Source organism: Xiphophorus hellerii, chromosome 22, assembly GCF_003331165.1.
Source record: "Xiphophorus hellerii strain 12219 chromosome 22, Xiphophorus_hellerii-4.1, whole genome shotgun sequence".
In the NCBI taxonomy this organism is placed as follows: Eukaryota; Metazoa; Chordata; class Actinopteri; order Cyprinodontiformes; family Poeciliidae; genus Xiphophorus; species Xiphophorus hellerii.
This window is the reverse complement of record NC_045693.1, coordinates 13,037,832-13,054,896: the sequence shown is the minus strand read 5'-3', so window position 1 is coordinate 13,054,896 and position 17,065 is coordinate 13,037,832. Positions and strand designations below refer to the sequence as shown.

Below are 17,065 nucleotides of genomic sequence, written 5' to 3'. Positions count from 1 at the left end.
ATTTTTAAAAGAACATAGTCACCATACCATTTGCCCCTTACAACACGGGGTGTCTTCTTGGGGTCACAACTCTCCATTACAAACCTTAAATACAATCTTGATGCCAACTAGTTATTTCAGGGGCATTCCAGGAAAACAAAGAAGTATTTGTCTCTCCTACTGTCATAAGCATAAAAGCATTGTGTTTGCTAAGTGCCGCCAGAAGTTTAAGTGGAACTATGATTGGCAACCAACATTGTTTGAAGAAAAGAAGGATTATGTGAGAAAGCATATTATGTGAACAGTTATATATGGTGGTGGATCTGTGATGCGATGGCCTGAACATAAAGTTTATGCTCAATATTGCTAGTCAGTAACCTGTTGACATTAATACATTACAAGTGCCACTTCAGGAAAAGATTTAAATGGTAAATGACATTCAACAAGTTGGCAAGACTGAATGAGGAGACTTTCACATCTTGCTTTGCTCCAGCGAAAGAAATCCCACAAGCCACATTGGTAGTCCAGCAATAACAAACACGAATCCAGCTCTGAGAAGACACTCAGATTAGATTTTTTTTTTTTTTAAGGTAAAGCTGATGTAATATTTTCCTCAGCTTTGAAAAGTACAGAAGGAGCTGGATGGGACAATCAAGAACAAAACTTTTTTGCGGTCTCTGAGGAGATGGCCTTAGCAGCTTCAACAGGAATTTGACTGACATGACTGTCAGTAGTAGTACTATGCTCAATGCAAAATGCAAACCAGTTGTAAATAGCAGAAATACGTATGACAACTGAATTTTGACACTTAAAAGTATAAGAACATACAAATAAGAATGCATCTATAAACAGAAACAAAATGGAATCTGTATAATTTTAAAACATTGGATTATATAATTTTCACAATATTATTTGTTGATACCAACATGTTTTTTGTAAAGACACAAAACACTATGTTTGTATGAGTATTTTTCTGATTTTATTGTGTTTTCAAAATGACACACCCGAAAAGAATGGTGCTCCAATTTTCATACATTAAAGCAAAAAATAAATAAATAAATAAATAAATAAAACAAGATAAAGGGAGTGACACTACTCAGTGCATTCAGGGACATATGAGACCACAAAGAGAACAGTGTGTTTGGCGAATTATGGGACAACACAGCTTTCCTAGCTGGTCTGTCAGTCAATGGCACAGCGGAGCACCTTGGGGACTATTTCGAATGTCAATGCAATGTAATGCATCTTCTACCACTAAGCAGTGACTGGAGGCTTCTGTTTGACAGAGTACAGAAAGGGATACCCAAGGCACGAGCCCACAAAGCCATTCCATCATCTGGCAGGAGCTACAGTATGCGATCACTGCAGCTGCCAGTAACTGTCTCAGAGGAGAAGAAATTGTGCGTAATCCCCAGTGGATACTCAGCTAACTTTGATTGACATTTCAATTGGAAAATGACGAATGTCTTCTTTCTTTTTTTTTTTTTGCAAGTGTAAGTTTGGTTTGGACTGGCACAGTTGAGACTTTTGTCTTCAGCCACGCAGATGTAACAGTTTCTAAAATGAGGCTTATTTAAAATTGTATCACCCACTGCTTCTGCAATATAGATTAGGATCTCTGTCTGTGGTTTCATCTGTGTGCTGTCACACATCAAATGTCAGATGTCACTGGTGGTTTAATCTGCGCAGGATTATCTGACCCAAATAAAAACGCAATATGACTGCAGGTTTTGAGTCACAGTTCTGACCTTCTGAGTTTAAAATGCTGATTGGAATCTATTGTGCTTTGGATTTGAGAGCTTTTTTTAATGTTTGTTTATTTCTTTGTTTATCACATTCAGCTAAGATTAAAATTCACACTGGCATCAAAACATTTACAAAAAGACAATAATTCTTTAATGTTCAGATCTTGCAAAAAAAAGCTGAAATTGGTTTTCAAGCTGTTTATTTGGTTAGTTTGTAAGTTTTGTCTCATGAAGCACCAATCAGATTTTTGCAGCTAATTTCCAAGATCAAGAAAGTTTTATAATAATTGTAAAAATAGAATATGTCAGCATATGTTAATAAATACATAATACATAATAATAGTAGCTATTATTAGCTACTATTAGTTCAGCAGATACTGCATAGATGTTTTGAAGAACTTAGATTATAAATATGTCTAAGACTTCCAAAATTCTAGAAACATTTTTGGATTTGGCTTGTGTCATTTACTTTTTAAAAGATAGAAGAAATAAGCTCTCCTGTATTTTATTCAGGCGTTCTGGTATCTGCACTCTGCATTGTACTCTCAATTTCTGGACAAACCTAAGATGTTATTCAAGGAAAATATAACTTTTCATTGCCTAATATATTTTTGTGCTTGCTTGGACTTCATTTTATATAAAATTTATATAAAATTTGAATTTTTGAGTTTCTAAAAAGCTGGTCATTGGTTCATGCCTCAAGCTGAAACTTGTTCGGTTCCTGTGACTGACCAGTTTCTCACTAGTATTGTCTTTTTCTATTGACAATATTTTGATCTGATTTGAAATCATGTAAAATAATAATTTAAATTGCATAAATAAACATTTAAACCAGAGCATAAACACTATAAATTATATTTGAATCTGATTTATGTCCATTTCTTAAAAAGAAAGTTCCATATATATATATACCACCAGGTTCTGTTCCTGCAGTTCAAAGAGTACAGAATTCAATCCTTCATGTGACCAAAAAGTGGGTTACTTGAATAAGTGGGTTGAGAATAGAAAAGTCTTGCACATAACCAGGATAGTGAAGCCTATTTACCACTCTCTTCAACACCTGGACCACCTCTTCAGCTCTGCAAATGAAGGCACAAAATGATTAAACACAGAGTTTATTTAAAATTTGTTTACCGTACAGCTGTAACCAACCTGGGACCTATTTTTAAGCGTTATGTATAAATGACGCCACCAACCTCTTTCTCTCTATGTTGTGCAAGTGCTTAACCACAGCTGATGTCAAGCCCACAGCGTACCTATGCAGTCTTTTTACCACAGTCTGTTTTTGTGTTTTCAATAGGCATTATTAACTGTGACCACAACAGTTTTACATGCAGCAAAGATCTAGTTGGCTTCAAACTGCCAAACCCCTTATTTGAGATCATTAAACACAACCCCTTCTGTTTTTCCTTCTATAGCTCTACACATACTATAAGAAAGCATTCTAAGCCACCCGCAGAAAGCCACTTAAAGCTATAAACAGCAAACTAAAACACCTATATTAATTTTGTCAGAAGGACTGCCTTCCTACCTGTTTTTCAAAGCACAATCAGTCCTTGAACCATAAACAAACATCACCAATAAATGGCCTATGACAACAGTAAAAATGGCTAGATGCACTTGTTATTTCCTATGTGCTTCATAACCATGTTAATAAATGTTTGGGATTGCAAGTATTTTATTGTCAGAAAGACAAATCAAACTTTTATAAATAATTAAGATCAATAAAGCCGTATTTTCTTAAATGATTAAAATAAACCATGGAGGTTACTAGGTTTGAGCGATTACATAAGTCTTTGAGAATCAACAAAGTGCAAATTTTAATTTCAAAAACTTTCCATTGATTTATTTTCTTCTTTTCTTCTTTGTCAGGATAAAACGACAGGATTTTCACAGTAAATACTTTTGTAACCAGTTTATGAGGATCATTGCCATTGAGGCAAGCTATGAAAATATTCCACAATATAGAAGAAAGTTTTGGGGCGTCATGAACAGTTCAGGCCCTCCTTTTCCCCAGAGCAGATAATTCCAGTTTAGTTTCTCATGCAACTGCTAGTTCGTTCTGCCTATACGTTACATAAATGTTACTGGAAAAATTGAAAACAGAAAGTCTGTGTTATTCGACAAAACTGTAAATATGCTCATGTTCTCATTGAATTTTGATTAATATATCACATATCTGACAGTTATGCTGTGCTGTTGTATATACTCCATAAATAGGTAGATTCTGTCATTAATATTCTGCTGATTTAAAGATATAAAAGTCTTGCATTTCTTCAAAGAGTATGAAGCATTCTACAATTAAAGATGGAAATGTTTCTTTCTGCATTTACCCATTTTTTTAATAAACACAGTTGGCTTAATGATTTTCCGCCACTTCTTGTATGTATCAGTTGTCTACTCTGGGAACAGAGGTCTCAGAGTTAAGGAAAAGATTAGCCTTTGCCCTCAATAATCAAATATTATTGACCTTTTCTGACCCTTTCCCAAAAGGGAACACACTTTAATTCAAAACCTAACATTTTCAACATAATAATGCTTATTTATTCTCTGCGTGCCTTCACTTTCAAAATATTAAACAAAACCATTGTCCTTAATTTACATGCACTGAATTGCAATCCTAAATGGCCATTCTTTGACCTTTGATTTTTTATTTTATCTTGAGAGTTTTAAGTACAGCTATGTTGACATTTAAAGTTACTTTGCTGGTTTCCTAAGGCACAATGCTAAAAGTATTAATTATACAGAACAAATATACACAAAAAAAGTAAAAAAAAAACTAACCTGTATGATCAACAGGATCCCTTCATCTAAGCCATGGCAATTTCTATAAATCCTAGTGTGGCACAATTCTTCTCTAATACAGAAAGTAATACATAAAATATAATTTGCATTCAAACACTGGGGCCAGTGCAATCATTGCACTGGCTACTTGTTTGAAAAAGGAAGGTTTTAAAATATCCCCACTTGGTTTATAAAATACTGCATGGTCGTATCATATCTTGGCTGTTTCTTTTTTTTTTTTTTGTTATTTGATTTTTTTCATTATTACTGAAATGGCTTTTGTGTTTTTACTGTATTTTCTAGTCTTTCTTTATTTTCCTGGGACAGAGAAAGAATGATCTTGTATGATGCCATAAAGTAAACCTGCCTCTTCAGATATACTTCATCTGTTGGGGCAGCTGGTTTATCAATTGAAACAGGTCTGCTGTGCTTCACACAATCCAATTCCTTTACAAAAGGACAAAACAAATGTAATAAGAAAAGACTTTTCAACTCGTCTTAGGCAGTGCATTCTCTCGGTTTATATTAGGTGTGTGTCAATTCTTTAACTGGCATAGCTCCACTGTGGCTCATTACTTAAATGTTTAGCAGGAGGCAATCTTAAATACTGTGCTGTTCAAACAGTAAATGGCTGTTCTAACTGGCTCGAATGGAACAACAGCTCTCAGTTCTAAGGGCTGGAACCCAGGCCAAGCTGAGCTGTACCCAGCCCTGAAGAAAAAAAAAAAAAAAAGAGACTTTTGGGTGGGTGAACGACATGAACCAGTTCTTTAGCAAGTTTGACCATCACCATCCCTCCCCCTTAGCCATCATCCATCACCCCCTTCAATCCCACAACAGAATGTTTGGGGAAAAATAGTCAGGTCAAAGTTCAAAAGACACCAAGTTCGGAATACAAGCTTAATCTATGTACTCCAGATGCATCAGCAGACAATCCACCATCAGGACCCAAAGAAGACATAAATGTGGAACATAAAAGTTTGTGGTAATATGTTTACTTTTTACAATATGTGTTTGTCAGAGCCTTATAATTGGGACGCTGTCCAGCGATTGGGAGGACTTCTTTATGATTGGGCCAAGAATTCCTCGTGATTCGGATGTGCTGACTTAGGCTGCAGTTTGTAATAAAATCTTTGATGTTCAACTAAACTCCAGACTGCAGAGACTTATTCCTGAAGCGTGTCCACACCAGCATACTGAAGACACTAAAAGAGTAAACAACAGGGCACTGAATGCTGCTTGTCCAGGAAACTGAACAGGCTAGGACCACTCCTGATGTGGATTTTGTCAAAGTACCAGTGAAAACATTGAAAATATTACTCAGCAATCATAAGAAGAGTTTGATTTCTCTCACACAAAAACACTTTTTCTGTTGATTATTGAAAAAAATAGAAAATATTTAGACATGGCACTTTTTAACCCTTTTACTGGCATGAGGACACATGTTGAGGTGAGAGTTAAGGGGAATAAACAAAATTTCAAAAAACAGATAACTTCAATTTAATATTTGGATTTTTTTTTTTTTTTGCACAATCTTTTGAAAGGTGTATGTCTCATTCCACATTGAGTGGAATTTGTAGGTGTTACAACTTTTTAGGTTGTTTTTGTGGATGTTATTTGTATGTAACATTTGTAACCGTTTTGTTTTATGCTGCTGCCTATTATTGCCAGGTCTTCTTTAAAACATCTCATTTCAAGGAAGACCTGGCAATGACAGGCGGAAGCGTCATCTCATTGGTGACTAACTGGATTTCTGCTTACTCTGTTTGATGTCACCTGATCTGTCATCAACAAACATTAGTCGGTAGACTACAGATCTCTATCGTAGGCCAAATTAAAATTGTTACTAACATATACCATGTATATCGTTTTCTTAGAAAGAACACAGGAGACCAAATCTCTCATTTGAAAAAGAGAAATCTTTTGGTGGTTGAGCCTATCCCCTGTAAGGTTTCACAGATCCAGTCTAAGTAGGCAACAGGAAGCCCACTCAATGTTCCAAGGTTAGGTTCACTGTTATAACCTCTCTATACGTACATTGAATGTCAAGCCGCTGGTGACAATATGGTTCATTGTAAAAAGCTAAGTGTTGTTTGTTTCGTTTGTTATTGTTTTGACCAGGAACCCTATGCACTACACACACTCCCCTAACTCCTTCATTTTCAGGATTCTCTTCTATGTGGTTTGCCACTCCCCGCTGGGTCTCCTCATTAGGAGGAAAACGGAACAGCTGTGCTGGTCAGAAAAGATGACTTTAGCCTCCTGGTCACAGTCTCAGCACAGTCATTGTTCGCAAGAACAAAATCTTCCTATACAATCTCTCCATGATCAAAAGATGACTGTTGCACCTATATTTTCTTTTTATTTCATTCAGCAAACTTTGGTTTTTGCCCTCCAGGTTCACATAGTGTACCTTTGTAGACAAAACTCATTCCCATTGTGACTGTGTTGCGCAAAAATCCTTTAATGTTAGTCCCACTAGAAACCTCCAAATGATTGCCTTTTAGAACCTGTAGAACTGATGAACACTAAATTGCCACATCAACAAAAAGTGAAAGTTTCACACGACATTTGTTGCCGCGCGCTTGCGCAGTGAGAAGGAAAGAGGAGATAAGCATTAGCCTCCATTATCTTTTTCTCTCAGGTTAGGGAACTGCCTTGCTGTGCAAGGCAGTTCATTAGCATTAGCCTTTTACCTAAAATAAGCTATTAGCTATTTTTCTTACTTATTAGCCATGCTTATTATACTGAATGGAGTAAGTCAATTACAGACAACATGCTAGTGATGCCCCACATGCTATTGACAGCATTCATGCTAACATTAGCATTTTGGCTAATTTTAGCTTATGCATTGCATTAATTTTAACATACTGAATGGTGCAAGTCCATGTTAGTCAACATTCTTGTGATTCTCCACATGCTACTTTGTAATTTATTAGCTAAGGTTAGCATTGATGCTAATTTTTAGCATCAGAACGCTGGGTCCAAACCGACGGGCATACTTTGGCAGGGCCCGGTTAAATTTCTTCAGGAATTTTCTAGTTTAGAAAATACAGTTTCCTTTCTTGCTGATAGATACATACAAGAGCTTTGATCCACTCATCTGATTGTTTGAAAACAACCTACGATAAATGAAGTAGAAAGATGGTTCAGTCAATCACATGCAATAAGTTTATATGTAGTGTATTTTTTCTCTACATATAGGTTGGTGGTAGTTTTGAGCACCAACCTATATTAATTCTAATACAGTTTATCTATAATAAAAATCTAGTTTAATTTCTGAAGGCAATAGGATTCCACCAATCTATCATTACATTAGCCTATTTGGTATGTTCACTACTCTAGCTAGCTGCCATTACTGTCTGAATAGCCAGCTCAACATTTGTCTAAATGCATATTGATAATTAGGTTTGCTTATAAATCAAACATTGGAATTATAAATGTTTGCCAGCTATGATGCATTTGTGTGTGTCACACAGGTGTCATAGCTGCAAGGTATACCATTAACAAGGTCTTTGGATGAAAAGATACTTAGGCTATTTCTTCACACAAATACTCTTATACACAGGCATACAAAATAGATACTGATTTAGTTCTCTTGCTGCTGTTTCTTTTCTGATTTTTGAAATATTTTAAGCAGTTCTATGTTCATAAAAAATCATTTTTACCATGAAATCTTGTGGTGCACCAATTAAATCAGCCCTGACTTCCTTAATTGTGGGAGATCAGTGATCGACCAATACTTGAGAAACCAATCTCATCAGCTGATCTTATCTACCTCTGAAGAAGAGGTAGGATAAGCCCCATCCACCAGGCCATGAATGACTGCAGTTAACAATAGTCACCCCACTGTTTTCAACGCAGCAACTTTCTTGCTAAATTAAGCAATACGGACAAAAAAAAAATTATGTTGGCCAAAATCGGACTCAGCAGGTCAGGCTTTTTTAAGACTGGTGATCAGTCAGAAAACTGCTATCGGTGCACCCCCAATAAAATCAATCTTGAATGGAAATTATTATACTACAAAATTCATTACAAATAATTGTCTTTATTTAAAATGACAAAAATAGCATGTGAACAGAAAGATAATAGGTGTCATTCTTGACACACAAAAGAAAGCATGTAGTAGTATTACTGACAGTACCTATGGAGTGTGTTATCCTGTGTAACACCAGGAGCAAAACCAACTCTAAATGTTTAAGTAAAAGTATTATGCATGTGAAAATATCTGTAACAGCAGGTGTTCAAACTTCAGGATCAGGTAGAAGACCCTGATTAATATATCAGATTGGATCTATTGTGTAAAATTTGATGACAAGTTTGAGAGTCCTCCAAATGTGATTTTGGAAACATTTTTGGTTTTCAAGAGAACACACTACAGGTGACTGTGACTCAGTTTGAAGAGTCGATATCTTGTTATCCAAATGTTGTTGGCTTGATCCCAGCTTCCTCCTGCCACTTGTCAATCTGCCACCTAGTAAGACTAGAAAGGTTCTACACAATTTCAATCCTTGTGTTAAATCCCACAAGTATATGGTAAATGGACAGAAATTCAATTTCATTGTAGTGAAAAAATAATATGCATTGGTTTCTGTTGCCACAGTTGGCCTGGAGTTCAAAGATTAATATATTAAAACTAGAGGAGCAACTGCACTTCCATAGAATCAAGTTTAAGTTCCAGTTAACTGATGTACGCCATATATTATCATCAATATCAGCAAATATTTTATGTTATACTGAAGTAATTCTCACAAATTTAAATTGTGCAAACCAACCAATATATACTGATGTCAAGCTAGCCTCATATTTCCTGTATGAAATTTCCATGCTATCCTTGTTCTTGTTTTTTCTCGTAGCTCACATTTACCTCATAGTCCAGAGATATATATATGTAAAATCAATCAGAAATGGTAAATTGACCACTAATATGACCTTGAGTGTATGTGGTGTTCTGGCTCTGCAAAAGCACTGTGATAAACTGGGGTCATGTTAAAAGTGTATTTTTCCTTTTGTCCAAAGACAGCAAGGTTGAGCTTTAAGCCTCCATGGCCCTAAAGAAGATGAAGCACGTACGGATGAATGAATTTTGAAACAGCTCTGTAGTTCACACACCTGCAGGCTATCTTTGACCACCAACTACAGTAACATTGCTTTTGAACTTGGTTAACAGTCAAGGTCCATAATAAGTGTAATAAGTGTCCATTAAAAACAAATCTTTTTACATTTCAGTGTTCTTTAGTGCACATTCACCAGAAGCTATACAAAACAATAAATGAACCAAATAAAAGTCAAATAACCTTGAAAACATTCATGTCTGATGGTCATCTACAGAATGCGACATACGATTTGCCTTCAGGATTAAAGTTGGAGACATATGCAGATATGGCTTCACAGTCTAATTAGACATACTGTGAAGCCAACACAATTTTCTTGACTTATAACCTATGTTCAATGGTAAATAACAACTCAAGTCACAAGTTGTATAATAGCTCTGTGACTGTTATGTAGGTTGGATTTATGGTGAATAATAAGGAAGAGTAGTGAGTCACAGTCGCTTGTGTGAAGAGAAAACGACCAAGCCCACGCAAAGCTCTTGTTGTAATGTATGCAGCCAGTTCCCAATTTCCTATTCCTCTCTAAGGAACCTTTCTGAAACTAACCCAGCTGCTCTATTTATATCTGGCAACATCTCTTTCATCTCTGTGCAGAGAGAGCCATTAGTTACAGCGCAACCTCATAGCACCCTAACCTGTATGATGAGAAGTTAGCAAGTGAAAAAAAAAAAATCAATTTCTATGATATAAATGTCTGATAAAATCTAACAGAATTAAAATTTTCATTTTCAATGCGAGCAAGTGAAATCTACATGCAACCAGATGTTTGTTAAATACAAGTAGATTTGTGTACAGGAATGCTCACCCACCTGATAAGTTTAAAAGAGCAAACACCAATATGTTATTAATGTTAGTATGTCAAATAAATTTGGATAAAACAATTTTACACTGAATAAATTGTGTTTTTTAAATTATAAGCTGTGCTTTTAAATATTTATCATCACAATCATTTATTTTAAGGAACTCTGAACATCATGTTTACTGATGTTACTGTGTTGTTTTTTTATAAAACCAAATTCCTTAAGTTTGTGGATGAGATGCTCCGTTTAGTCATTTGGGTTGGGATGGTGAGAAGCAGCAGTACCCCTGGCAACCTCACAAGGGATAAGTGTGGTGGTTGACAGATGGATAATCAAAATGTTAACCCAAGTCATGACCTTTAATGGCAATTTTACTAAATGGTAAGGAAATCCATGCAAACCTCTGAATTTAAAGAGAGTTTAATTAAAAATAAATAAATAAATACTCACTTAGTAGTGTGGCAGTTAGCAAATAAAAAAGTTGGGCTATCCTTAGCTTACTTAATACAGGAAAATAGTTTCATTAGACAGTGAGCATTTTTTTAAACTTATCAAACTTACAAAGATCTATATACCAGATATAATCTTGTAAATTCTGCAAACATACAATATATGTGTAATGTAATGCCCTTCACCCATCAAAGAAAAAGAAAAAAACATTTCTGTATATTTCTCATAAAATATTACAGAGTTTAGTGCACATAAATATTACAGAGTAGCTTACTCAAAGCCTGCAAACCTGGAGCAGAAATGCAATTATTTTCCAAGAAAATCATCATCCGTCTGATCCAGAAGTAGGCATTTTCTTACGTTCTATTTTCATGGTTTGGCTTAAGTATCTGACATGCACAGGTGGTCTCAGACCACCAGGGCATGTTCTCTCTCAGACTTTCTCTTTGTTCTTTCTCAGACTTTCTCTTCTTCTATGACTGTTCAAGATAGTAACTTAAAATTAGTTTGAAAATCGTTTATGTAAACTTCAGCAAAAGAGAGAAAAAGAGACGGGAAGAGAGAAAGACACAGACAGAGAAAAAATACTTGATAAAAGTTAAACCTCTAATAAGCTAAGGTAATATTTTCAACATTCATTTCCTATTTTTTAAATTGCTTCAGAATGGCTAAACCGCATTGCAGGACATACCCCCCCAAAAATCAGAATAGACAGTTATTTTACAATCAGTATAATACAGTTTTATCCCCTTTAAGTTCTGCACTCTCTGATCTACCTTATGCCAGGTATTTAACTCTGACAACACATCTGTGCCGTACAAGTATATGCCGTACCAACATATATTTGTTGGTATGGCAGTGATGCGGCATCCATTGGGTGTGGGAGAAAAGCAAAAGAGCAAGCAACTGCTGGGCTCTCTAGAATTGCTTTAATATTTGTTAATAAAGCAACTTTTTATAGAAATAATAATGTAATTCAGATGGAAGGTAAACAAAGTATATATGCTACTTTTTCTTTGCAACTACGATTGAGCTTTGTAACAGCTATTTAAATTCTTTATGTAGAAATTACTAAAAATGGGGGAAAATGATAGAAACGAAACTATGAGGCTACTGCAAAGTGTTCACTCACCAGCTGGGCATCTGCAAGAGGCTGTTCCATTGGAGCGTGTCAGGCAGGTGGAACTGTGCAGGCAGGGGTTGTGGAGGGAGTCGCAGGGGTCATAAGGCAGGTCACACAAGAGGCCAGTGAAGAAGGGGGAACAGGTGCAGGAGAACTCCCCAGGTATGTCTGACTGTGTGCACTGAGCTCCATTTAGACAGGGTCCAGAATCACACTCATTCACATCCTGTGCACAGTCCACACCTGTCCAGCCCGGTGAACAAAAACACCTTGAATACAAGCGACATGAGAAATGTAGAAGTAATTTAATAACACTAATAAAACAATTCCTAAATAAATTACATACAAGGGTGTTTTCTAAGTAGTTCAGTAAATTAAGTACCTACATGATCTTACAATGTTGTTCCCTCGTCAAAAGCATAACTAAAGTGTTGCCTTTACTCTTTCATGATTGTTTGAGAAATCCTTTAATCTCCCGTGGCAACCATTCAACTGTGCAAGATGTCTCGGTGGACCAAGCACCGCCTTCAATCTTGTTTGCATAGTGTCAACATTCAATTTTTTTTTATTTCTATGTGTTTGAAGTCATTAGAAAGCATACAATCCACACTGTCAGAATCTGTAAATAACTCAAAACATCCTGGGGAGACTTGTTTCTTGTCATGGTCAGTCATATATATATATATATATATATATATATAAACTTAAAATGAATAACATAATACAATAAGGCAAAAATTGCAAGAAATATTGTGCACTCATTAAAAATTGCATACTTTGATCCAAAAAAATTTACAACTGAGTAGGATAATTTAAAAATTTTACAAAATGTGCATATTTATGCATGAAAAACAACAAAAGTGTGTTGTGTTTTTATATTCATCTTCTTTTTAGTCTCACACCCAAAACAAAGTTCCATGCAACTAATTGCCCTTAGAAGCATTCTAATGAGTAAGTGAAGCAAGTTCCCCTGAAAGTTGTGTGTCCAGTTTTACACAAGGGAACACAACAAACATAAGGAAAATGCTCTCTGATCAGATGAGACCAAAATCGCACTTTTTGGGCAATGTGAAAAGTGCTACATGTGGAAGAAAACAATCACTGTCCGCCAACTTGCATTTATCATGACTATGGTCAAACAACTTGAGAATAGGCCAAAGGTTTGATAAGGCGCTGATTTGGAGAGTGTTGTAGACAATAACTATGTTATTCTATATGCCAAACATTTTTATTTTTATTTGTGAAAAATGTTGAACTTTGAATCCTTCCACTTGAAAATGAAGCATATTTTTACTATATCACTGTAAGTTCCAATAAAATACATCCACAGAAACAATACGACTGCACAAGAGTAAAAAGTGTGAAAATATGCCCATGGACTATTTGTAATATTTATTTATTTTTTGTGAAAAAGAATACATCCAAGTTTGTCATTGTAAAATTACAATAAAATTAAAATGTTCAAATGGATATTAATACTTTGTATACTATTGTAGAGTATCATGCGGTGTTTTACATTCTACACATATGCCACATTCTCTTGCATAAAAGTATAATGTCATGCACCATCCGCCGGTACTTCTGTTCTGCATCTTTGTGTAAGACAGTGTGGGAAATTTGCAGGTTAATTGCACTGCTGGTGAGAGAAGCTTTTAATTCTGGATGGCTGAATGTAGGACACCAAAGGTGAGAGTGCTGAGTGGGGATTAAAAGGAAATGCTTACATGCTTAACATAGACAGAGGGACATGGGATAGAGAATGAGAATACCTGCATGTCTGCGTGTGGGTGTGTGTGTGAATCTGAAGTACTTGCTCTAAAGCCAGGTGGATATTTCACTTAGTGACAGCAAGCGCTACACAGTTGGCAACGATTCCTCATTGCATTCCTGTCCAACCCCCAACTTTTCCACCTGAAGCACTTTTACGTGTCCCCAGTGAGACTGGGGCATAAGCCGAAGCTGCATCACTGGCTCTCTTCTCCGATGAGTCCCAGATCCCCTGAAACCTTTTCATGCTGTGAGCCATTGATTGTCTCATTTGTTTTACTTGCCATCTGCAATTCATTATCCCCACTGTCAGTGGAAGGACATATTGCTGTCTCTAAACAGCTTCTTTTTATGCATTTATTAAATATCTGATGCGACCTATGAGGACAGTGCCCTCGAGCCAAATAGCACAACCTACTTGTAGCCGTCAAGAAGGTCTGTGCAGGTGGCGTTGTTTTTACAAGGCAGCGACAAACATTCATCAATTTCTTGTTGGCAGTATTTCCCCTCCCATCCGGACTGACACACACAGTCATAGCTCTGCAACAGAAAAATTGCAGACACTACTGGATAAACAGAGGGAAATTTTGACACATCTGCACTTGGTATTGAAAGTGTTTAAGCTAAAGATGGGTACAAATTGCAAAGTCACATCTTGGATGGGATGCATAAGCAACAAGAAGCTGTTAATTAGATTGTTATGTAACAGATATTACATCCCACTAATTTCTTGAGCAAGAAAGAGAAGATGGAATTCTTAAAACATTTGAAAACATTATGAATAAAAAACCCTGCAGAATAAAACTTCCTACTCATGAACAAATATTCTTTCCTGTGGAAATCTGTTTAAACTCAAAGAGTCATGGTAGTCTTACATTTTCCTATTACCACTATGCAGATGTATTCCTCCTACTCTCCACCCTACGGACATTATGAAAGCCTGTTCCTCAGTGCCATTCAAAATACACAATATAAGCTTTTATACGCATGCGGTGTTACAACTGTGCTTTCTGACAGGGAAATGTTGTTAATAGCAAATAAAAAAATAACCTCCTTAAATGTATGTATGCATTAGCATTTTTGGAGATTTTGTGTCATAAATTGTCTCTACAGTTCTTCTATTTAAAACTTGTGGATTTGAATCAACATGTGAACTGCTTGTCACTTAGCCATTGTTGCGTTATGAGTTATGATGATAAATTACATCATGGCGGATAAATGTTTTGTGCCCATTGCTTTCTGATGTGAAACGTTAATTGAAATACCTCTTTACAGTATAAGGGATAGCAGTGAAGGGTTGATGTGAATCCTAATATGTCAACATACTGTTGAATGCTCTAAAGAAACTTTTGGCCTAATGCAAGATAATCATTATTTCATACAATAGAGGGAAGCCTTTAAACTTTGTGTGTTATAATTTGTACAATATAGGTTAAAAAGGCAGAGAGGGAAAATGCCGTCATCTTGTGATAAATTAGATACCACCAGAAGACTCCAATTCCTTACCCCTGGCAAAAGAACATAATCTCATTTTTGCTGCTAAGTCACCTTCAGGGACTGCAATTCTCCAAAATAAGCAAAAGCTCCACAGGACGAGGTGTTCACAGAGACAAATAGCTGTACTGTAAACAAGAGGAGTTTCCGAAAACCATCCCTTTTTGAATAATGAGATAATGAAAATTATTCCCAACATTAGGATTAAAAACACATTGACTGAGATGCCATTCTATTCTCTATATCATGTTCAGTTGTATCTAAAAGATGTTTTAGGGAATTCCAGTCAAAGTCAGAAAATGAGCAACAGTAAGATTTTTCTTTGTTTTTGGAAAATGTTCCACAAGTGGCAAATAGGATTTGTCCTGAATTTACCAATACATTTAACAAGCTCTTCTTGGGTTTTAAGAAAAGCTTCTTCTTAAAACCCAAATGTTCTTAAGCTAAAATCTGTCGAAGCTTTTTAAGTGTCTGCTTGGTATACCTTGTAAATCTCCTCAATAAATCCAGAAAGAGCCTTGCTTTACAATACTCTCAAGGCTATAGTAGATATATTACTTTAATAGCTTTTTCTGTCACACTTTTTTCATTACAGGCACATTTTCATTGATATATTTGGTTGCAACACTGTGAACAGTCACATTTCATGGCTCGTCTTTCTTGTGGAGGGTGCCAGTGACTGGCTGCAGGACAACTGTGAAGTCCTCCCATGACATGCAACCCATAATACAATGCAACATTTTTCACTCAACAACCCTTCCTTTTAATTACTTTTAATTAACTGCTACAGACACTGAAAAATCACTTTGCGTAATGAACTGAAATAATATATTGCTTTGAATTGAATCATAATTAAATTTTTTTAATAATGTTCTAATGAATTGAAATAAAGCTGCGTAAACTGGCCAAGCTAAAAGTTTACTCAGTTTCAATAGGATAACCAGACTGAATACTTTACACTGCAAAAGAACCATAAAAATGTAACAAGCATTTCTCCCAATAAATATAACGCAACTATCCCTCTGTTAACAAATACTGCTGATAATATATATACCTAATGAACATGATCCAGTTTGAAGCTTTTAAAAAAAACAATTATATTTGCAAAACAAAACCCCACTCACCTGATGGAGATCCTTACAGATAGAGTTGGGACTGCACAAACTGTTCACGCAGTCATCAATGTCTTCCTCACATCTCAGCCCAGCATAACCAGGACTACAAAGGCAGTAAAACCCATCTACAACTAGAAGAAAGATAGTAGCACAATTATAGGACCTTGCATTATAAAAATAATTCATTGCTCTGTGGGTACTAAATCTCGACAAAGGTAAGTGCTGATTATTAGCATAAAGCATAATGACCATTGGGAACCATATTTTTTTTCCTATGAATATGACCTTTAAATAAACACCTTCTGCAGCATCAGTAAAGCCTTTGTTGGAAATGCTTCTTGAACATTAGTCCGATCGGTTTTGCCATTATGAGCATCTTCAAATCAACATTTCTACAGAAGCCATACATTCTTCATTGCTGTCTCATGTGAGATTCTACATTTTCTTCTCAACAAAAAAAAAAGTATTTTAAAGAAGCACACTCAACATGTATGCAGAGCACAACATGAGAGGGAAAGTAGATCAACAGAAAAGGACAGCTCAAATCCTTATGGTTTTCTTTATCCAAATGCTATAAATATGCCAGTTTTTTCCATTAAAATTTAGAATCTCCCACATCTAATAATGCATTCCTCCCTCTTCTTAATTATTAATGACGTTAAAGAGAGATGCCTCACTCTGTTTCTCCTGCACA

The 17,065-nt window shown here is 35.8% G+C and overlaps 1 protein-coding gene across 2 annotated transcripts in view; it reads right to left on the bottom strand.

Annotated features, from left to right (window-relative positions):
* Positions 1-17,065, bottom strand: part of eys (eyes shut homolog) — a 171,944-nt gene that overhangs the window by 97,357 nt on the left and 57,522 nt on the right. For both annotated transcript variants that reach the window (XM_032553124.1, XM_032553125.1), the window contains 3 exons: positions 16,381-16,502; positions 14,181-14,302; positions 12,005-12,264 (listed from right to left, as the gene is read on the bottom strand). In XM_032553124.1, coding sequence (XP_032409015.1) covers positions 12,005-12,264; positions 14,181-14,302; positions 16,381-16,502 — 504 coding nt within the window. The remainder of the gene's footprint in view (positions 1-12,004; positions 12,265-14,180; positions 14,303-16,380; positions 16,503-17,065) is intronic.